The following is a 24,097-nucleotide window of genomic DNA, read 5'->3' as shown; positions in this document are numbered from 1 at the left end:
CTAACTTCAGGAGACGACCAGTTAAAGCCCCAGGATTAAGGTCAAAGGCAATCTCGGTCCTATTGGTCGAGATTTCGTGTGTTGGTAGTAGTTTAGAAATCCGGATGCTTGGGAAGGAAGCGGAGATACTGAAACGAAAAGAGCAAAAGAAGACATGGTGAAGCCTAGTCTTGGAGAGAAGGAGAATAGATTTGCTTCTATTTAGCATCTGAATTAGCCGGAAGTTGGTGTGGGTCCCACATTCACAGAGAGAGAGAGTGGAGAACCAGGTTTAGCAGAGAAGTACACAGGTCAGTGCATAGGGTACCCGCCCTTTTGCTAAGAGGGAATGGCTGGTCGGTGATAAAGTGTAAAACTCTGGATCTGAAGTCAGAGGACCTTCATCTGCACCCTTACCCATCGGCTTAGCTCTGTGACTTGGCTAAATCACAATTAAAGAGGAAATGGTACGTGGTGTTTCTAATACCCCTTTCTGATAGCTCAAAACCTCTGATCCCTGGTTTCTTTCCGAAGAGAACAGGCTTAGATTAATAACAACCCATTTCTATGGCCATAGAGTACTTTTCTCAATGGCTTTAAAAAAGAACACCGCGAGATTGCTAACGTAAATACAACGCGATGAAATTTAAAGGAGGGGCTGGATTTGGAGTCTGTGCTTCTTCTGTGGCCTGGGGCAAGTCATTTCACCTCTCCTGGTATCGCAGTGTGTATGCAATTCCTCAGAGTCCTACCCCACTCCCGTTAAAGTATTCATTTAAACCAGAAACCATCAATGTAAATGGAAAGGACAAACATAAAACAGATCAGAAGATGAATATTACGAAATTATAGTGAGCAAGCTCCACCCAAAGACCTTGCCACCTCCTTTCAGGAGTTGGGGGAGGGATCCATGCTGGTGGAATATTGCATATCACCTCAGATTTTTCTTCCCATATATTGGTCAGTTTTGCTGATATTTTTCCTCTTAAAAGTTAAGGGATTTCTTAAAAGTAAGTGATTGATATCTGGGAGGGGGGAAATCTAGGTGATGTAAAAACAAAAGATATAAAAATCTATCTTTTTTAGAAAGAAACTGATAAGGAGAATGATTTTTAAAACGTATCAAAGATAAATGTCACCTTTTATAATGGCCCATAGCCACTGGGGACAGTTCTGAGAATTCATTCTTCTATTGGAATGCCAACTACATAAAAATCTTTATAGCAGCGCTTTTTGTTGTAATAAAGAAATGGAGACAAAGTAGATGTCAGTAATTGGGTAATAGCTAATAAGTTGTGATACATGATGAAGTGGATTATCAATGCACCTTAAGAAATGATAATTATGAAGAATATCGAGAAGCAAGGAGTGACATGAACTGATGCGAAGTGAAGCAAGCAGAACTTAATATGCATAATACAACAATGTAAACCAAAAGAATAATAACCACAAAAACTAAACTGAACACTGTATAATTATATAGATCAAGCTTGACCCTGGAAAAAGAAATTCTCCTTCTCTTCTTTGCAGAGTTCAGACAATGGCTATGGAACACAGCGTATACTGTCAGACTTGGCTGATGTGGTGGTTTTGCTGAATGGATCCCTCCCCCTCCCCACACACATACACACTTATAGTCTGCTTTAAGGGATGGCTCTCTGGGGAGGGAAGGAAGGTGAGATATAAAAGCAAAAGATATAAATAGAGGATTTAAAAAAAAAAAACAAGCCCTTCTGTTGTCTCCCACCTCTAGCTAGTACCTTGCTTCAGGAATTTCTTTCAAATAAATAACTTTATCATTTAAAAATGACCAGGTAATGAATGGCCATTTCTCAGAGACAGTTTGTTACCAAGTAATTGACTATGTAGATATGGTCTCCATCAAAAATTCAAAATAAATTAAAGGACTCTCTCACCTTTTTATCTTTACCAGCAGGTCGAAGTCCATGAGAAGTAAAACCATAATTGCCCAAGACAACATGTAGTTGTTGGCTTGCTGATCTCCTGTGTATTTCTCATAAGCTTGGGATTCTAAACTCTCCAGTGTTGCAGCAGTAAGGAAAAAATCCCATGGATCCATCTGTGGTCACTGCACTTAGCCTGGTACTCTGTCTGCTTCTCATTTCAGTATGGAGAAAGGGCTATGGAAAAGGAAAGTTCCCACCTGGGCCTACTCCTCTTCCAATTATTGGAAATATGCTGCAGTTAGATACTAAGAATATCAATAAATCCTTTTGCCTGGTAAGTATTTATATGTAGAGTGTGTGTGTCCACACAGTTTGTTTAAATGTGGCTTACAAGGAGACATAAATAGATACTTCTAGGCTAACCCTTACTTACCTTCTCCCAGAGAGAATTTGATTCTTGCCAGGCAGACAGATTGGTACCACAAGGCTAGCTGCTCTGCTCTATTCAGAGAGCAGGTTCTGAGGTAGAATTATACCCATCTACTCGATTAATTATTTTTAGCCCAGGGAAACTTTAGATTCAAGCTGTTCTCCTGATTGATATTCAATGACAGAAAATGAGTGCCCCAAGCTATATCCAAAATTTTGACTCCTTTTTCACCAAATACCACTTACACAAAGACCATCACACAGAGTGAATAACAAACAACCCATTTATCCAATCCAATAGCAAATGGAAATCTGAGAAGTTACACAGATGAGAATGTACCACACAATAGGCAGTGAATTAGTTCTCCCACTGGGAGCAAGAAATCTCAATTCAACTGAGTGAGAGAGTCCTCAATCTCATTCAGGGGGAAATTCCTTGAAGTCTCTTGGGAGGCAAGCTGAGAAAGGGACATGATTAAGGTATCAGTTCCTCTACATGTCTTCATCTTTCCAGAGCCTTTGTTTCCCTCCAGAGACTTCTCTATAAAGAGAGCTAGTGGCTAGCACAGCACTTGGTACATAATACAAATGTAAGGACTATTTATTGATTTGAATTGAATATTTAACAGTAGACCTTTATTAGGTGATTTTTAAAATCCTTTCAGCTTTAAACCTATGATCCTAAAATGCTGGGATACCTACTGAGGAGAGGTCAATCAATTGATCAAAAGCCTCTATTAAGCTCAAAGAGCTCACATCCAACAGGAGAAACAGGAAAATAATGAGGGAGGGAGGGAGGGAGGGAGGAAAGGTAGAAGGGAAGAAGAGAGAGAGAGACAGAGAGATAGAGACAGACAGACAGACAGAGATGTGCATATACATACATATAGATCATCAATGGAAAGTAATTTCAGAGGGAAGGTACTAACAGTGGTTGATGGGAAGGGGCTGGGGATGGGAGAGGACTCCTGAGGAAGGTAGGATTTGAAAAGAATCTTGAAGGACACCAGAGAAGCCACGAGGCAGAGGGAAGGAAGGAGAGCATTCCAGGAAATTGAGAACACTTAGTTCAAATCCATTATGTCAGGAAAAAGACAGTGAGGAATGGCAGGTAGGCCAGTGGAGAGTGAATTATAGAGTGAATTTAGGGCAGTTAAGTACAGGAAGACTCAAAAGGTCAAAAGGGGCCAAGCTGTGAAGAGATTTAAATGTCAGCTAGTAACTTTATATTTGATCCCATGGGTAACAGTGAAGCATATTGAGTAAAGGGGTAATATGGTCAGACCTATACTTCAGTAAAAATCTCTTTAGACACTAAGAGGAGGGTGAATTGGAGAAGAAAGACTTGAGGCTGAGAGAGACCAATTGAGATTGCAATCTGTGGAGAAAACAGAAAGGGATGGAGTCAAGGGCACATATATAGAGCTTGACAAGAAGAAAAGCTGTCTGATTTTCAGAGACTGGGAGAAAGGAGGGCAGAGTGGGAGAGAACATTTTGAATTTTGAGATGAAAAAGAAGAGGAGAAGAGGTAGCTCATGGTAAATGAGATGCTTACCAATTTTCTTGGTAAAATAGAAGGCAAGATCCTTTACTTTCTCTAGCTGAAAATGGGTAGAGGGAAATGTGAGAGACTTGAGGAGAGAAGAGAAGGTTTTGGTTTAGCTGCTGTGAGGAGTTAGATAGGGAATCAATCAAGGAGGAAAAAAAGGATTATTTTACTACAGTGAATGCTCAGTTGAAGTTAGATAACACAAGTTTATAATTTACCAAGTTTGTTTAGTTGTATTACTTCCTCCAGTTCTATTCAAGAGGATATGAGCAGGAGCAGAGAAGGCAGGCAATAAAAGTAATCCAATGTTGGGATTTGGCAAATCATGAGTGCATATAGGGCAGAAGGTTTGGGATTTGAGAGTGGAGGACAACGTGAAGAGGAGCTTAGATTCTAATGAAAGAATGCATCGTATAAATAACTAAGAAGATGCATTATAATTTTTTAAAGAGGGAGGAAATGATAACTACTTTGGAAATCAGGAAATGCTTCCCATAGGAGATGATACATGGGCTCAGTTTTAAAGGAAACTCGATATTCTGAGAGGCAGAGTTAAGGAGGAAGTTGAAGACTCTGCTCTAGGGGCATAAACTACACCTCACCAGCCATTTTGCTGTTTGCTACTCCACAGCTTTCAGCTTTTCAACCATTTGCATTCTGGGCAAAGTGCATGTCTTCCTTGGACTCTCTTTGATATAAATGTCAAAGATATCATGATGGAGTTATTAATGAGTTGAAAATTTCTGCAATGAGATTAGCAATGTCAGTCCAAGCTGTTTATTATCAAATTGATCAAATTGCCTTCTACATTTCCTCTTACAGCTGGCAAAAACTTATGGCCCAGTATTCACTCTGTACTTGGGTTCTGAGCGTGCTATCGTGTTACATGGACATAAAGCAATTAAGGAAGCTCTGATTGGTCATGGAGATGCATTTGCTGGCAGAGGAAGTTTCCCAGTGTCTGATACCATTAACAAGGGATTGGGTATGTTTCTGCTCAATGTAGGGCAGAGAATGCAGATAAAAATGAGGAATGTAGAAAAATAGGATTCCAAGAAAATAGAGAACTTTTACATAACAGTTCAATTGAATGAATATTTATTAAGTGCTTGCTGTATGTCAGATACTGTGCTGGGCATAAAAGATACAAAACCAGAAATAAGATAGTCTCAGCCCTTCTCAAGGAGCTTACATTCTATTATGTAGGGTGGGGGTGGGGTGCATGCAAATAAATAAAGACCTATACAAAATAAGCACAAAGAAACTTGGGGTTTATAGGAAAGCACAAACAACTGAGGTAATCAGAGAAGACTTCTTGTAGGAGGGGACATTCAGAGTAAGTCTCACAGAAAGGTAAGTGTTCCAAGAAGTGATTGATAAGAAAAGAGCATTCAAGGCAGGCTATGCAAAGCCATGGAAATAAGAGATAGAATGTCATATTTGACAAACAAGAAGCCCATTTTGGTTAGACCTTACAGTATGTGAAAGCAAATGTTGTGTAATATGCCTAGAAAAGTAGGTTGGAAGCAAGTAATGAATAGCTTTAAATACTAAGTAGAAGAAATTTTGATCCCAAAGGCAATAAGGAGCTACTTGAGCTTACTGAGGAGGGGAGTGACCTAGTCAGATCTGTGCTTTAGGAATGTCACTTTGGTGGCTGTGTGGAGTTCAGATCAGAAAGGAGTCTGGATTCAGGGAGGCCAATTAAGAGTTTAATGCAATACTCCAGACCAGAGGTGGTGAGGGCCTGAACTAAAGTGGTGGCTTTGTGAGTGAAGAGAAGATAGATGCAAGATATGTTGTGAGGATAAACTGGACAAGACTTGATAACAGCTAGATGGCGGAGGTGAATGGTAAGGGAATAAGCTTTTATTAGGCACCTGTGTGCCAAGCATTACGATAAATGCTTCAAAAATGTTATCTCATTTGATCTTCACAACAACCTTGGGAGATTAGTGACATTATTATCCTCATTTTATGGTTGAGCAAACTGAGGCAAATCAAGTTTAAGTGATTTGACCAGGATCACACAGCTAATAAGTGTCTGAGGTTGGATTTGAACACATGTCTTCTTGACTTGAAGCCCCTTGCTCTATCCACAGTGCCACCTAGCTTCCAGAAGAGTGGAGAGTGAAGAATTAAAGACTGACTCAAGGATTATGAACATGAGAAAATAGCATGAAAGGATGGTGGTGCCCCCAGTGGAAATAAGGGAGGTGTATGTTTGTGGTAGAAAATTCTGAATTCTATTTTGGGCATTTTTAGTTTCAAATGTTTATGGGACATCTAGATGGAGGTGTCCAGCAAGTATTTGTTGATGTGGGTTAGGAGCTCAGGAGAGAGATTGAGAGCTAGATATGTAGCTTTGGAAAGAAGCTATGTAAAAATCATAGATCATGGAGATTATGGAAGCTAAGGAGATCACTGATAAAGAAAGGAGAGAGGAAAAAAAGGAAGAGAGCTCAGGACTGAATCATTAAATACACTCACACAGCAAAGGTGGGATATGCATCCAGATCAGTCTCCTCTAGCTGAACTTCCAACAATCTGAGCAATCTGACCAATGTCTTCTTTTATCTTGGCCCCAAGGATATCATGAGACACTTACAAAAATACAGGAATACCATGTGAAAAGAATTCCTTTGATTCACAAATCTGGGAACCCACAAAATACAAAAAAAAAGTTCCCTCTCTGGTCCCCAGTGTAGTCTAGGAAGATTAGGACTTTAGCCTGCCTCAAAAAGTAGCACAATCCCTTTGATCCTCTGGGCTAAAAGATGCAGAAGTAGAGAAATAAGATTAATGTATTTGATACCTATTCTAAAACCTTCAGGGACAACCTGAATCCATTCTGGACTTCAGCTTGATGGCCTCTTCTTGCCAGAAGTAGGATGAGATTGTAGGATTGCCCAAGGTGGCCATGGTGGTGGATGAGTATGGTGTGGGATGTATGTAATGGGGCAGAAAACACAGCTGAGAGGGAAAGAAGCAAATTGGGCAATCCTTCCCCACACCCTATCCTGTTCTTCTAGAACCCAGATTCTGGGCCATGAGCCCTTGAGCATGAGCTTTATTGGGGGTGAGAGAATAAAAGACTTTGAGGGGCAGGGAGAGTTGTTGAAACTAAAGGTGCTTATATTCATGATTGCTGGAGTTGGTCCCATTTTCTCTCCCATTTATTTTCCTCTCAGAATTCAGTTCAGAAATTTTTTTTTCTATTTTCTCTCTACTCTCCCTCATAGGACTCCTTTTCAGTAATGGAGAGAGATGGAAGCAAATTCGCCGCTTTTCACTTACAACCCTGAGGAATTTTGGGATGGGAAAAAGGAGCATTGAAGAGCGAGTCCAAGAAGAGGCCAAGTGCCTGGTGGAGGAGTTAAAAAAAACAAAAGGTTGGTGTTTGTTTACTTCTCATCATTAATCATAGCAAATATTATTTCTCTAATGACTCATATGGATCAAAGTTGAGCTTAAAAGATTTACTGTAATTTACACCCACCTTGGGTGTGTGGCCTTTTCAGGTCTATTCTACTCTGAACTCTGTGGTAATCTCTGATAGCTTTAGAGGGTGGAGGCAAGAGAAGAGTCATAATGCAAGAACCACTGGTTAAAGTTCACATTGACTTTTGGGGGGTGAAAGTGAGCTGGAAAGTCAATCAACAGGCATTGATTAAGTACACACTATGTGCCAGGCAGTATGCTAACTGCAAGGACTATAAAGAAAACTGTCTCCCTGCTGGACACCCCAAAATCCTTGTCCTCAAAGAGCATATATTCTGAAGGGAAGGCAACATCTAATTAACTAGCTATTTGTGTGATGTACACAGAGTAGGTGAAGGTAATCTGAAAGGGTAAGACATTTTCAAGCTGGAGGGACCAGGGAAGGCCAAAGAAGATGGGATTTGGGGTGAATCTTGAAGAAGTCCAGCGAAACTAAAAGGCAGAGGTGGGGAGATAGAGCATTGAAGACATAGGGTCAGGAGATAGATTGATATGTGTGAGGAACTACAGCTGGGCCAGTTTCCTTGGATCATAAAGTGAGGGAAAGAGAGTAAAGTATGAGGAGATGGGAAGGTAGGAAGGGGCCAGGTGATGAAGAGCTCTAAATGCCAAACAAATTTTATATTTGATCCTAGAGGTAATACAGAGCCATCAGAATGAACAGGGCAGTGACATGGTCTGATGCATGCTTCAGAAAAATCCCCTTGGCTGCCAAATTGAAGATGTATTGGAATGGGGAGAGACTTGAGGCAGGAATACCAATTAGAAGGCTTCTACAATAGCTCCTGAAAGTTGTTATAGGAGCCTGAACTAGGGTTGTGCCTGTATGAGCAAAGAGAAGGGAACATATGTGAGAGATTGTTATAAGTCTAGAAATAATGAGATTTGGCAAGAGATTGGATATGTGAATTAAGAATGAGGAGTTGAGAATGATCCCAAGGTTGTGGAACATGGTAACTGAGAGGATGGTGGTGTACTCAACAGTAATCTGGGAGCTTGGTAGAGGAGAGAGTTTTGGGGGAAAGAATGAATTCTGTCTTGCTCCTATTGAGTTTGAAGTTCTTATGGGACATCCACTTGGAGATGTCCAAGAGGCAGTTACAGATGCTTGACCGTAGCTCCACAGAAAGACTAAGGCTGTTTCTCTGTTTCTCTGTTTCTCTGTCTCTGTCTCTCTGTCTCTGTCTTTTTCTGTCTCTCTCTCTCTCTCTCTCTCTCTCTCTCTTCTCTCTCTCTCTCTCTCTCTCTCTCTCTGTCCCCCCCATTCCCTCCTCCTACTTCTCTGATCACTTCTTCTCAGTCCTCTGTTCTCAGATCTTCAGTCCACTAACTGTGGATGTACCCCAGAGTTTTTACCTCAGCCTTCTTCTCTTTTCTTTCTTTACTTTTACTTGGTGACTTCCTCAGCTCCCCATGGGTTCAGTTATCATATCTATGCGGATGATTCAAAGATGTATAGGCAGACAATCCTCAACTTTTGCAGCAAGGGTAATGTTCCTAGAAAACAGTGTGAAAGTAAAAAAGGCATTAAACCTGTGTGAAATAGGAGGTTAGGTTCCCAGTGCCACCAAAAACTGTAATCTTTCACAAGAGATTACTGAATATGAGAGATTTTTTGCATACAATTCTTGACAACAAAATATTAATTCGGATAATATGTATTTTTCCTAACAAAGTAACAATGAAATAACCCACAATATGCAGTACACAAAATGAAATTTTGTTGTTGAGTCATTTCAGTCTTGTCCAATTTTCTGTTACCCCATTTGGGGTTTTCTTGGCAAAGATATTGGAGTGGTTTGTTGTTTCCTTCTCCACCTCATTTGACAGCTGAGGAAACTGAGGCAAACAGGCTTAAGTGATTTATCCAGGGTCACACAGCTAGTGTCTGAGGCTGGATTTGAACTCAGGTCCTCCTGACTCTAGGGCTGCTACTCTATCCACTGTGCTACCTAGCCACCCTAAAATAAAATTGGTAACATGCAAAACTTTTTCTTGCTAGTAATTCCCTAGAATTCTGTGACCTTTTGTGCTAACATCTAAATTTAAAAAACAACAATAACATTGATTTCAGACAATATTCACTTTTCATAACCCATGACATCTATAGTATCATAAATACTATACAACAAATAAAATTCTTAAAACTAAAACATTTTTAACCTGAATCTCACCTTCTACTGTCAGATGGTGATGTAGGGGTGCTATACCTTATATCATACTTCTGTGAACCTCTCTATCTTGTCTGCCCTCTGAAAACCAAGGAAGAGATTGTGGAGTTTAAGTCACTGCTAGTAGAAGATACTGAAACCAGCAAGGTCTTAACATCACCTTGGAGCTCAAAGAACTTGCATTATACTTTGGGGGCATAACTAGAACACAAAACTTGAGTTTTAAAGGCAAACAATGAAAACATGCAATGAATGCATGGAGAGCTCTTTATTCTACAATAGTAGGATGAATAAGACCAATGAAGCACCTAGTAGGGCTGCATATAGCCACAAAGGTGGGCTGTTGCCAACACAAATGAAAATGGAGTAACTGATAAAATCGTGCTATTGTGTGAAGTCACAAAGTTAAATGTATGAACTGAGGGTTGACTGTATGTATATGTCTAGTCTCTTTCCTGGGCTTCAGTTCCACATCACCAACTCTCTCCTAGACATTTCAGACTGTATATCCTGTAGATGTCACAAACTCAATATGTGTAAAACGAAACTTATCATCTTCCCCCTCACAAAAACAAACAAAAAACTATGCCTTTTCTGAACTTCCCTATTTCTAATCACTCCAGTTCTCAATCTTGGCGTTATTTTTAACCCTTTAATTTCCCTCACATCCAATCAGTTGTCAAGTCTTATTGATTCTATGTTCACAACACAGCTCACATCTGTCTCATCTCATCACCTTACTTTTGATTCTTATCACCTCTCTCATGGACTATTGCAATAATCTCTTAATGATAACTAAATTATAATTAAGTAATAACAATAAATGAAAATTAATAATCTGTCCCCAATCTAATCCATCCTCCACATAGCTGCCAAGGTGATTTTCCTCAAGCAAAGGTATGACCCGATTACTTCCTTCTATTCAATTGTTCAGCATTCCAATGTCTTACCATTACCTCTAGGATCAAATATAAATTCCTCTGTACAGCATTATGAGCTGCTCACAACCTTGACCCTTGCTAATTCTTTCAGTTTTCTTGCACATTCCTCCTCTCCCCATCCTCTACTCTCTAGCCATACTGTCCCATTTGCTGTTCTTCACTCACTATGCTGGTCATCACTTCCCCCTCTTAAAGAATCCCTGACTCTCTTCAAGATTCAGCTCACATGGACACAACATGTAGTATTTAATATACAGTGTTCCTTGAAATGGAAATTTATTGCTATATATTTTCAATCATCTCTTATGTTCTGCGGTGCACATGAAATTTTTTCTTTTGCATATTTAAGTTTTAATATAAAAGTTTATGATGTGTTTCTTTTTCTTTTCTTATTACGTATTTAAGTTCTAATAAAAAATGTAAAAAAAAAAACAAGTAGAAAAAAAAAGGTTCCGTTCACATGCTGGCTTTAGCAGGAAGTCTTTCCATCTTCCCCACCCCAAGCTACTAATGTCTTTTCTGAGATTTTTATTGTTGTAGTCATTTCAGTCATGTCCAACTCTTTGTGACCCCATTTGGGGTTTTCATGGCAAAGATGCTGGAGTGGTTTGCCATTTCCTTTTCCAGCTCATTTTGCAGGTGAGGAAACTGAGGCAAACAGGGTTAAACAATTTCCCCAGGGTCACACAGCTAGTAAGTGTCTGAAGCAAGATTTGAACTCAAGAAGATAAGTCTTCCTAATTTCAGGCATAACACTCTATCCACAGCACCACCTAACTGCCCTCTGACATTACCTTTCATCATATGTGAGTGTGCATGTATACATACGTATAGATTTCTTATATGTACCTATTTATATACACAATGCCTTCTACATTAGATTGCAAGGAGTTTGAAGGCATGGACTTTTTAAACACCATTTCTTTGCATCCCAGTGGGACTTAACAGAGTTGCATTCTTTTCACGAATAAGATCAAGCTAGTGGGAAATAATGCCATCTGGTGGTTAAACACACAAACTGCCTATAACTTTAACAGTATCAGCTAAGGTGAAATCTATATTTGTTGGGCACATCAACCTTCTCTTGCAGTTTCAGTGAAAATTAATTTCAAGCTAATGTTAAGTTTCTCTCTTTCCCAATCTTTCCCATTCTTTAGGACTGCCTTGTGACCCCACCATCATCCTTGGGTCTGCCCCCTGCAATGTCATCTGCTCAGTTGTTTTCCAGAAACGTTTTGACTATCAAGATCAGAAATTTCTATATTTAATGGAGCTTTTAAATGAAAACGTCAGGATTCTCAGCTCCCCATGGATACAGGTGAGGCCAATATTCTCATCCCCATTTTATATATGAGAAAACTCAGGGCAACAGAAGATAAGTGACTTGATTGGATCCCACTACTAATGTGTCGGGGGTCATGTTAGAACCCGGTTCATCCTGATTCTACATCCAATGCCCTCTCCGGTAAAAGTATTGTAGTATTTTGTTATTTAAGTAGTTTATCCCGATAAAGTACTAAAGAAGCCCTAGAGACAGAGGGTGGGACCTAAATTGATTTTAGAGGTTTGGGGGAAGTGAAAAGAGAGGTTACCATTTTACTCTCCCACACTTTGCCTCAGGGAGTTCTGCCTACCCAATGAGTTTCCTCTTCTAAATACAACTTGTATTCAAGAGTAAGGACTTATCTTGTCTATCCAGGACAAAAAAAAAAGAGTTGTGTGAATCTTTTCACTTTTTAGGTCTACAATTCTTTCCCATCTCTAGTCCATTATCTCCCAGGAGTTCATCATAAATTAATCAAAAATTTTCATCACTTGAGTGACTTTGTTTTGGAGAGAGTTAAAGAGCATCAAGAAACCCTAGATGCCAATGACCCTCGGGACTTCATTGACTGTTTCCTGATGAAAATGGAGCAGGTAGGGCGGAAGCAGCAAGTCTTCAGTTCAATTGTCTTGGAGAAGGACCAAGGGTGGTGTTCTTCCCAGTGGTACTCATATGCACACACAAATGAGAGTAAATGAGTATTTATTAAATCTAGAACATAGATTCATAACCTTATTTTGTGCTATGGACCCTTTTGACAGCCTGGTGAAGTATAGGGACCCCTTCTCCTAATGTTTTTAAATAATTGAAATACTAAATTTCAGTTAGAGTCTAGTGAAAATAAAACTGTATTTTTTCCCATTTAAGTTCACAGGATCCTTGACATGATCTGTTATAAGAAGCCTTTATATCAGTCAGTCAACAAGTATTTATAAAATGCTAACTGCACTGAGGTAATAAAACAAAAAAGCAAAATCAGTCCCTTCAGTTTGCATTAAAATGGGGAGGGGGAGACTTGTTGATAATTAATTTGTACAAGATATATACAGAGTAGTTGGAAGACAACCTGAGAGAGTCCTGGCAATTATGACAAATTCTGTGATAGAATCCCCCCTTACCAGAACTGTACCTGGACATTTTTGCCCCCAAGGCCAGTGCTATCTACTGCAATACAAAATATACCATCAGCTTTGGGGGGAGGAATAAATATATCTTTGTGACAGACGAAAGAGACTTCAGGACACCAGCTCCTGTGGGCAGAGACCCAGGGACACCACCAGGCCATTGCTGAAGAAATTACTCTCAGAGAAAGGAGGCATGATATATGGTGACCCTTTTCTAATTAATAACTATTGCTAACTAGGTGCTAAGGTAAGGGTTTACTTTGCACTTGTCTTACAAGAAACCTCCCTAGGGGAGATATACATATATATACATACATACATGCATATATTCACATATACACACACACACACACACACATATATATATACATAAAGGTATGTATGTAAAAATATTTGTATGTATATACATGTATGGATACCTATATCTATATCTTTTTATGGGCATCTAGGTGGTGCAGTGGATAGAATGTTGAGCCTGGAGTCAAGACTAATTTTCCTGAGTCCAAATCTTGTCTCAGACACTTATTAGCTGTGTAACCCTGGACCAGTCATTTAACCCTATAAACCTCAAGTCTCCTCATCTGTAAACTGTAGTAGAAAAGGAAATGCCAAGAAAACCCCAAAGAGTCGGACATGACTGAGTAATAACAACAACAATTTGTCTATCTATCGTCTATCTATCATCATTCTATGGCTATATGTATATGTGTGTATAGTCATTTCTCAACTTCTGTGGGGGTAATGTTCCTAGATAATGGTTTAAAAGTAAAAAAACATGAATGTTGATGCACTAAAATTATAAGAAATAGGGGATTAGGTTCCCATGACTACCGAAAACTATAATCTTTCACAAAAGATTGCTGAAAATATACTTTTCTGCATATAATTGTTGATAGCAAAACATTACTCTGATAATATGCACTTTTCTTAGCACAGTAACCATGAAATAACCCATAAAATTCAGTTCACAAGTTATATGCAAAACTTTTTCTCACTAGTAATTCCCTAGAATTTTGTGACTTTTTTGTCCTAACATCTTAATAAAACACAAAGAGAAAGAGAGAGATGTTGACTTCAAACAATGTTTATTTTTCATAGCACATGAAATCTATAGTATCATACTTTGTAGCAAATAAAATTCTTAAAACAAAAATATTTTTTAACCTGAATCTTACCATCAGATGGCCATGTGAGGGGATTGTAGTCTATGCTATACCATACCACACCACACCACAACACACCACAACACACTATACTATACTATACTATACTATACTACACTATACCATGCCATGCCATGCCATGCCATGCCATGCCATGCCATGCCATGCCATGCCATACCATACTATACTATACTATACTATACTATACTACTATACTATACTATACTATACTATACTATACTGTACTATACCATACTATACAACTCTCTACCTTGGCCATCCTCTGGAAACCAAAGGAGAGGCCATAGCAGTGCTTCATGACCAGAACACAGATACAGCAAGTGCTTGTCCAAGCTCAGAGAACACCTGGTGCTGGTCAAAGTAGTACAATAATCATATGAAAACAATTCTGGGATTTTGCTATGGCTGAGATCATCCACAGGGTGAGCTCAAAGGATTGTTGTTATGCCAGGCTCAGGGCACAGATTGTTTGCTGGGCCTTAGCACTGGAAATATGGGGTCTCCTAATATCTTGACAAGATCATCTAGTACAATCCCTTCATTTTAGAGGAGGAAATGGAGACAGAGGAGGGGAATGGCCAATGTCACAGGAGAAGGCTCCTTCATGTTTAACTGAAATTGAGGCTGTGCTGAGGTGGAATCCAACGGAGCCCAAATACCACAGACCCACAGACTACTAGAGCTGGAAAGGATTTTAGAGAACAACATCTCCAAGTTACAGAAGAGAAACAGAGATCTGAAATTAGTGTCAGCTCAGGGACCAGAACCCAGCTCTCCTGATCCTGAGCCTGGTATTTCTTCAGCCAAGCTGTTGTCATTTGACCTTCTGAGACATGGCTAAGGATGATTCAGGGGCAACGATAATAAATAATAATAACTAACATTTATATAACTCATACTCTGGGCCAGGCACTGTGCTAAGCACTTTACAATTATCATCTCATGTGATCCTCACAACAACCCTGGGAGGTAGGTGCTATTGTTATCCTCACATTACATATAAGGTAACTGAGGCCAACAGAGGTTAAATGACTTGCCTAGGGTCACAGAGCTAGAATGTGTCTGAGGCCAGACATAAACTTGTCTTCCTGACTCCAGGCCTGGTTCTCTATCCACTGTATTACCCAGGTGCCCTCAGCAGCTAGCACTGGCCTTATTCCTATCATTGGCCCCTTTTGAGCACTGGTCACTTAAAAATCTGCCTCATGCCCTGAGAGGTGAAGCGATTTGCCAAGGGTGCCCTAGATAGTGTATATCTGAGTTCAGACCCAGGTTTTCCTGACTCCAAGGATAGCCACTCTCTATGGACAATAACATGCTGCCCCTCCCACCAGATTTTAATGAGGATCAGGTAAGATGAAGTATTTGATAGAACCTTGTATACAGCACTAGATGAATATTATCATTTTATTCCAAACTTATTAAGTTACTCAATACCATTTGCCTAATTTTTTCTCTACATATTTGAAGGGGTTGGGGAAAGGTCTGCAGTGTCTGGATTAGCCAAATTCACAAGATATTTGCCATCACCCTGCTCCATTCTGGGTTGTATAACTCAGATCTAATCTAGTTCATATATTTATTAACTAATTGTGTCAAATTATTCCTAGGAAAAGCAAAACCCACAGTCTGAGTTTACCATTGAAAACTTAACCCAAACCACTCTTGATCTCTTTGGAGCTGGGACGGAGACCACCAGCACCACTCTGAGATATGGCTTCCTGCTTCTGCTGAAGTACCCTCATATCACAAGTAAGTGGACAGATAATATGCAGAATAAAATGCAGAATAAAAGTTAGGAAGAAAGAGGCTCATGGCCAGCACTGCTGAGACTCTGTTTGGAATAGTTTCTGTTGATACTTAATGTATTAAATATTAGTTATTGTGTCTTCAAGTTCATTACCTTTCTATCTATCCCAGCACTTTGTGAACTATAAAACACTAACTTCTGACCTTTTTTTTTCTTAAGTAAAGGGATAAGAGGGTGCAAAACTGTGATTTCATTAGTGGGGAGCATTTCATATATGATTATTCCCTGCACAAATGCAGGTTAGCAGCTCAACTGTAATTTATAGCCAAAGAGACTTCCCTGGTACTCTGAAAAGTTATGTGACTTGCCCAGGATCATATAGCCAATATGTTTCAGAGGCAAGACTTGAATCCATGTCCTCTTGATTTTAGGACTGGTCTTCTACTCACTATGCCATGTGCTATTCACTTGTGAATTGTTCCTATTATGACTACTCATTATTACTTACAAGTAAGTTACAAGGCTTATGCTCTATAGAAGAGATACAGTAGACACATTGCAAACACTAATAGGTTTTGTTACTCAATCATTCTTCAGTCATGTCCAATTCTTTGTGGTCCCATTTGGGGTTTTCTTGGCAAAGATACTGGAGTGGTTTGTCATTTCCTTCTCCAGTTCATTTCACAGATAAAGAAACTGAGGCAAACAGAGTTAAGTGCCTTGCCCAGGGTCGCCCAAGTAGCAAGTATCTGAGGCCAGATTTGAACTCAGGAAGATGAGTCTTTCTGATTCCAAGCTCAGTGCTCTATCCATTGCACCACCTAGCTGTCCCCCAAAAAATGTTGTTGCTGTTCAGTTGTATCTGATTCTTTGTGACCCTATTTGGAGTTTTCTTGGCAAAGAAACCGGAGTGGTTTTCCATTTCCTTCTCCAATACATTAAGGCAAACCGAGATTAAGTGAACTGCCCAGAATCACATAACTAATAAGTGTCTGAGGCCAGATTTGAGCTCAGGTCTTCCTGATTAGAGGCCTAGTGCTGTTTTCACTGAGCTACTTAGCTGCATACAAGGTATTAGATGATAATTTTCCAGGTACATATCTTTTGGAGTCCCTAATCAATGCTTTGGGGATTCAAAGGGATTGGGAGATTCACTGCATCCACTTATTCCTTTCAGCATCAGAAACCTAAATGTGTGTTAATGAATTGAGACAAATGTGTAGATAAATGAGTTAATTGTTAGGTATTTAATGTTTTTTGTTACTATCAATAGGGCCTCTTTTTAACAATAATGTTTTTTCATTAACATTACAAAAACTTCACATTGTGGTAAGGTCAATGCAAAAGTTACCCCCATTTTATAGATGAGAAAATTGAGGTCTATTGAGGCTAGGTGACTTGCCCAAGGTTGCACATCTAGTAAATTGTAGAACTCAAAGCCACATTCCAATTCCAGAAAATAGAAAATAATGCTTTTTCTGCCTACCACACTTCTTTTCCTCAAACAGAAGACTAAATGATGAATGACCAATGAAACTTACAACATATTAAAAATACAGTCAGTTCACAGTGGTGTCATGCTTATGCCAAAAGCAACCTATAAAAAGTTAGACTTAGTTTAAATAAAAATATTGACTACTTAGGACATGGCTTCCCTGTAAAGATAAACATTGATGAAATTAAAGAGAGATTTATGACATAGCAATTCAGCTGTCATACCATTCATTTTAAAAAAGGGAAAATCTAGGTTTGTGTCCATGACTCAAAGAAGGAGTAGGCAAATTATAGCCTATGAATGCCATGAAAAACTATTGAATATGGGGAATTCAGAGAGACATGGTAAGACATATATCCAATCCAAAAAACATTTATTAAATGCCTACTAAGTACCAGGTATACTAGGAATACAATTAATAAAAAGAAATACAGTTTCTGCTCTCAAGGAGCTTACAATCTAATGTGGGGAGACAATACACAAAAGGAGGCAGAAAAGGGGAGTGGGATAGGGAAACACCAGTGGGGAGTTGAATAAATCAGGAAGGGCAGCAAAGGCAGAGTGGAGTTAGCCAAAAGTTCAGTTTCTACCTTTTATAAAGGAAGGCATTGGGAGGAGTTTGGTACTACAGGCTCACATCCTCTAATCATAGGGGAGAGGAGGCTGAAGGAGGAGGTAGAGTCAGTCTAGGCTTGAATTAGCAACATGATGATAAGTTTAGAGTTGAAAAGCTTAACCTGGGAAGGGTCTCTAGTTTAGTGGATTTGAAAAAACAAACAGGCAGGAGTGAGCTCAAAAGTGACTCAACTCCAGTGGACAGAGATAGGATTATAATATGTACAATTGTACAATGAACTCATTTAAAAAAAATTGGTAGCACATTAAATCTCTGAATTTGTTTAGGGAATATTGTTTTGTTGTTTTGTTTTTGTTTTAGCATTTTGAACTGACTTATCCAAGAACCTTGAAGTTTTCTCTACTTATTTAGGTCTTCCTCCACTTCTTCATATAGGTTATATATTTTATTGTTAGGTCAGACCAGTTATTTCTAATATATGCAGCCCTTATTGTACGCATTCTACTGGTGTACAGTAAAAGAATTGCAAAGAACACTAAAATGAAGCTACATGCTGTGAAAGTGTAATAGCCAATTTCACCTCTGGAGAAGTAATAAGGAAATGGGCCTTCTTCCTTTCACTGGGTTTGGAATGCTGCATATGCATTTAGTTTGGCTTAAATTGTTCCTTTTTTAAAAGGAAAACTCCCTGACGGTAGTATAGCAATATATCTGAAAATAACTATGATATTAAAACAAAGGTATCCATGAAACTTGATGTATGTACATAATTAAAATATTTAGCCCTTGTGTTCTTTCTTTTTTTTAATTAATGTATTTATTTTTAGTTTTCAACATTCACTTCCATAAGTTTTTAAGTTTTAAATTTTCTCCACCTCCTTCCCCTTTACCCTCCCGAAGAAGGCATGCAATCTGATATGGGCTCTACGTATACATTCATATTAAACATATTTTCACATTAGTAATGTTGTAAAGAAGAGTTAGAACCAATGGGAGGAAGTACAAGAAAGAAGAAACAAAACAAAAGAAAAAGAGAGAGAGAGAGAGAGAGAGAGCGCACGCACAAATAGTATGCTTCTATCTGCATTCAGACTCCAAAGTTCTTTCTCTGGCTGTAGATAGCATTTTCCATCATGAGTCTTTTGTCTTAGATCCTTGCATTGCTGAGAAGAGCTGTCTATCAAAGTCAGTCATTGCACAAAGTGGCTGTTACTCTGTACAATGTTGTCCTGCTTCTGCTCATTTCACTCAGCATCAGTTCATATAAGTCTTTCCAGGTCTTCAGAATTCTGCCTGCTCATCATTTCTTATAGCAAAATAGTATTCCATTATGTTCATATTCCACAATTTGTTTAATCATTCCCAATTAGTGGGCATCCCTTCAATTTCCAATTCTTTGCCACCAAAAAAGAGATGCTAGAAATATTTTTGTACATTTGGGTCCTTTTCCCATTTTTATGATGTTTGGGGTAGAACTCTGCATAACTGAATGATGTAGTGGGGCCAGATCACCATGGTTTAGAAAGAACTGGAACATCCCAGTTCTCAGATACTCATCCAGCTGTATGGAGAAACCACTTGAATCCACTGAATCTGGCCTTATTACCTTCTTATCCAATGCTGCCTGTTTTGTATTTGTGTAAGGACAACTTGAAGCCTGAGCTCTGACGGGCACAGAATTTATGTGCTTCCCATAGACCCTTGACTGAAATGGAACTCTTAATTTGCCCATTAAGGGGTAGATTCAGTAGCATTTTATTTCCTATGTAATTCTAGGTGAGAGGTCAGAGAAACCGGGGGAGATGTCATGTCTTTCTCCCCACTTTTTACATGAATTCTTATTCCTATTGTGACAGAAAAAATCCATGAAGAAATTGACCAAGTGATTGGCCAAAACCAAAGTCCCAGCATGAAAGACAGAAGCAATATGCCTTATACCAATGCTGTGATCCATGAAATACAGAGATACATTGACCTCGTCCCTGCCAGCGTGCCTCATGCAGTAACAGAAGACATTCAGTTCAGACAATACCTCATCCCCAAGGTAAGAAGTATGTCATTTATCGAATATAATAAAAGAAGGGAGCCATAACTAGCAACAAAGGAATGGGATTTTTCCTTAGAGTGAGGGAAGGGTGATACATTTCCTCCCTGAAGCAACCACTGTCTTCATGCCTTTCATGGCAGTTCTCTGATGTCCCAGCAGCTACAATCCCATTGCTGTGACATCTCTGTACTGGCCTGCCTTCCCCCTCAACCATTTTTTGGATGAGGGCTGGATTGCCCACACAGTTGGCATATCTGAACCCATGGTTGGAGTGTCCTGTGTCCCATCACTGCCATGCTCCCAATTATTTTTGTCCCCAGTGAAATCATTTCTAATTAAAGCTCCACACCAGCATTTATACTGTCTCCTAGAAAATTAGAGAATCCCAGGATTATAGTACAACAGTCATCTGGTTAAATCCCAGACAAAAGCTCTTCTAGCTTCTGCTAGTATCATACCACCAAACTAGGCAGCCCATTCCGTGTCTAGTTGTCAAAATTCTCCTTAAATTACAGTGCCCATATACTGTAGGCACTTAATGTTTGTTGAATTGAATTCTTCCTCCTTGTAACTCCCACCTATTGACCCTGGTTTTGCCCTACAGGGACCAAGACTGCATCTGTCTGCATACTGACTTTGGGGTCTTCTGGTATGATGTGATCAACTAGGATAAGTCTGGGAGTCAGGACACCAAGGTTCTGGTCTTGGCCTCACCCAATGCTGGCCCCTAGTTTGTTTGCTTGTAAATGCAGGAGAGGGGGAAAGGAAGGGAAAAATTGGACTAGATGATTTCTATGGTCCTTTCCAATTCTAACATTCTAGGACTTGTCTTCTATCATTCAAATTATCTGTTTCTGTTCATTCCAGGGCACAACCGTAATACCATTACTGACTTCTGTTCTATATGACAATGAAGAGTTCCCCAATCCAGACCAGTTTGACCCACACCATTTCCTGGATGAAAGGGGCAACTTTAAGAAAACAGACTATTTTGTACCTTTTGCAACAGGCAAGGCAAATGTTTCAAAATCTGTGTATCTATGTATCTTAGAGGACCTGAGTTCCAATCCCATTTACAACCTGTGTGACCTTGAGCAAATTCCTTGACATCTGTGAGCTTCAGTTTCCTAAGATTTCAAATGAGGTTTTAGACTAGATGAACTCTAGGCTCTCTTTTGCCTCTAAATGTTAGGAATAAGGTGAGGATAGGTTCTTATCCTTCCATTCTTGCTTGGGCTACAAGTCATCATTAGAAGTGATGTTAAGTGTGGAAACCTATTTCCAGCCATGTTTGATCAGTGCTGTGCAAAATCAGTGGGACTTTGGGCAGTTGCCCCAGTTTTTCTACAAGAAAGGAAGAGCTCAGAACAGTGGCCAGTGTGTCTTCCCTCCAAATCTATTATCTATGTCCCCAAAGGACTGAAACTGTCCTGCAAAGATTTCTCAGCCAGGATCTTCTTTCAGGCATGGTTTTCTAAGCATTTTTTGCCTGTGGGGCACACTATGGTACCTCAGCGAGCTGAGGGATATGACAAGGTTTTCTCAATGGTCCATTGCTCAGGTGCCATCAGGCACTACTCACCTAGAGTCCTATCTTAGTGTCTTTAGAACATCACAGTGATTCTTGACTCTGACAGATGAGTTTGAAGGGCATTCTAAGGAGTCCTCACTACCACCCTACTTTTGTACCTCTGCCACTAAGACTCTGACCTCATCTAATATCACACTCATTGCTCTTTGGAGTGCCCTTCTTGGAGCCCTCTTCCTGGATACCTACATTGTTATGGTCCTCCATTGGGATAGAACACCAGCAACAGACCTTGTCTTTGTCCTTCGAATTCCTATTCTAGGATGAATCCATTGATAACAAGGTAACTACCAGCAGGAAAGGGCCAGTCTATGATCTCCCCCATGACTACAGCCAATTGTCAGTCATGAGCCAACAACTGTTCCCTTTAGTTCAGTGAGGGCCCTTGCAACCCCCCTCTGTTTGCCTCAGTTTTCTCCTCTATAAAAGAGGGAGAATAGCAAATGCTTCTCAAAGTTGTTGTGAAGATAAAATCAGATAATAATTGTAAAGTGCTTAGCATTGTACCTTGCATATAGTAAGCACTATGTAAATATTATCTATTATTATTAAAAAGAAAAAAGTTTAAATGACAAAATTTTATTAATTGGAAATTAAATAAAAAACAAATATAAAATCAGAATCGAAGGGAGACAATATTTCAGTTTGAGCTCTACTCTTTTTGCATTCACTTTTCAGGAACAGCTAGTTGGGGAGGTTCCTATATTGGGAAAGAAAAAGATGGAAAATTTACAGAAGTGTCTGAGAGCCTAAGACTTGGACTAAAGTTTAGTGGAGATGACGGTTAAGAGGCAGCTGCCTGACTCTGACCTGTATTTTTAAGAACAATTTCCTACTGGGTTATAATTGGGATTAGGAGGGAGGAGGGCTGATAAGAGGCAGATAGCTTCGATCAGCACTGAACAGGGAACAAGAAGCAGGTCTCAGGACTGTGTTGCCTGCCCCAAAGCAGTGACAAAGGAGGTGACAAAGGAAGAGCTGATCACAGTTCTTGTGACCTTTCCCCACTAACAGCAGAAACAGTAGCCAGGCATCTGGTTTGTGGAGCTGTAGCTGGTAGCTGTCTTCTTGCTCTGGGGTGGTGAACTCTGAGTTTAAAGTCCCAGGTTTAACTCTGGCATAAAAGAGCTGAATTTAGGGAAATTAAATGGAAGGGACTCCCCTCCTATTGGAGAATAGGTTGGAGTTTCAGGAGGCAACATGATGGAATGTTAATTGTCATCCAAGCCCTGAGTTAACTGAAGGGTTTAGTTACCTACAAGCAAGACGCATAGAATAAGGGTAGATGTACCAATTGGTGTCCTTGCACTAGAGAGGAAAGAATGCACTCAATCCTCACTCCCGTGTCAATGGTATGGAATGAAGCTTTGTATGGTGTATAACAACAACAACAATAACAATAATTTATGCCAATAACTAACATTTATGTAGCCCTTTCAGATTTACTAATATCTTATTTTACTCTCACAATACTCCTTGGAGCTGAGTGCTATTATTATTACTCCCATTACACGGATGAAGAAACTGAGGCAGACAGAGGTTAAGTGACCTGCCCAGGGTCACACAGGTAGTAAAATATCTGAGATAGCATTTGAACTCAGGTCTTCCTGACTCTAGGTCCAGTGCTCAATCCACTGTGCCACCTAAATCATTGGGTTTGAAGTCAGGAAGATCTAAGTTCAAATCCTGCCTTAGGTATTTACTAACTCTGTTAGTAACTCTGTTAACACTCAACAAGCCATTATCATCTGTCAGCCTCAGTTTCCCCATCTACAAAATGGGGATAATAATAGAATCTACATTGCAGGGTTGTTCTGAGGATTAAATGAGATCACATATGTAAATGGTCTTATAAGCCATAAAGAGCTATATTACTATTAGCTATAGTTCTAGTGGTTATGGCTGCCTTGAAACAGTGTCCTATCCTAAAAGACTTCCAAGTCAATGCTTATAATCTCCATTTGTCTCTTTCAGGAAAAAGGGCATGTGTTGGTGAAAGCCTGGCTCAGATGGAATTGTTTCTTTTTTTCACCACCATCTTACAAAATTTCACCTTGAAGCCTGTCATTGACCCCAAAGACATTGACATTACCCCAGTTGCCAATGGGTTCAACCATGTGCCACCCTCTTATGAGATCTGCTTCCTATCTTCCAAGAGCACATAAAGGAGCACCCCTCTACTGGTGGTTATAGTGCCTTCTGTCTTGTGCACACATTATACTCATTTTCTTGCCTGGCATTTAAAGCCTTCCATGACTTGGGCCACATGTACTTTTCCAGCCTGATTTCTAACTGCTCCCTTTGGTTTTAATAAAAATGAATTACAAACCATCCCCTCCCAACATTTCTCAGGTTCCTTGCCCCAGTGTTTTTGCTCCTGTGAAATATTCCTGTTCCCCAGGGTATTTCCTCCCACTCTTCATCTTCCCCTATTGATATACTACCCATCCTTAAAGATCAACTCAGATACCACATCCCTCTGAATTCCTTTGCACTTATGATCACAATATAACATTTAATTGTATACTCA

General features: G+C 39.6%; 1 protein-coding gene across 9 annotated transcripts; it reads left to right on the top strand.

Annotated features, from left to right (window-relative positions):
• LOC110215468 (cytochrome P450 2C19-like) lies at positions 1-24,097 on the top strand. Of its 9 annotated transcripts, none has more exons than XM_020997003.2 (11): positions 1-290; positions 1,510-1,654; positions 1,913-2,220; positions 4,688-4,850; positions 7,108-7,257; positions 11,636-11,796; positions 12,219-12,395; positions 15,721-15,862; positions 19,789-19,976; positions 20,847-20,988; positions 23,542-24,097. In XM_020997003.2, exons 3-11 carry the CDS (start codon positions 2,050-2,052, stop codon positions 23,730-23,732), a joined length of 1,485 nt encoding a protein of 494 aa, XP_020852662.1. In that variant the 5' UTR covers positions 1-290; positions 1,510-1,654; positions 1,913-2,049; the 3' UTR covers positions 23,733-24,097. The 9 variants fall into 9 exon arrangements, with proteins under 9 accessions (XP_020852662.1, XP_020852664.1, XP_020852658.1 ...); XM_020997005.2 differs by having other exon boundaries at positions 1-446; positions 2,108-2,220; XM_020996999.2 differs by having other exon boundaries at positions 1-446.

This window comes from Phascolarctos cinereus, unplaced genomic scaffold (assembly GCF_003287225.1).
Source record: "Phascolarctos cinereus isolate Bilbo 61053 unplaced genomic scaffold, phaCin_HiC Scaffold_3;HRSCAF=262, whole genome shotgun sequence".
NCBI lineage: Eukaryota > Metazoa > Chordata > Mammalia > Diprotodontia > Phascolarctidae > Phascolarctos > Phascolarctos cinereus.
This window is presented reverse-complemented; position numbering and strand designations above follow the sequence as displayed.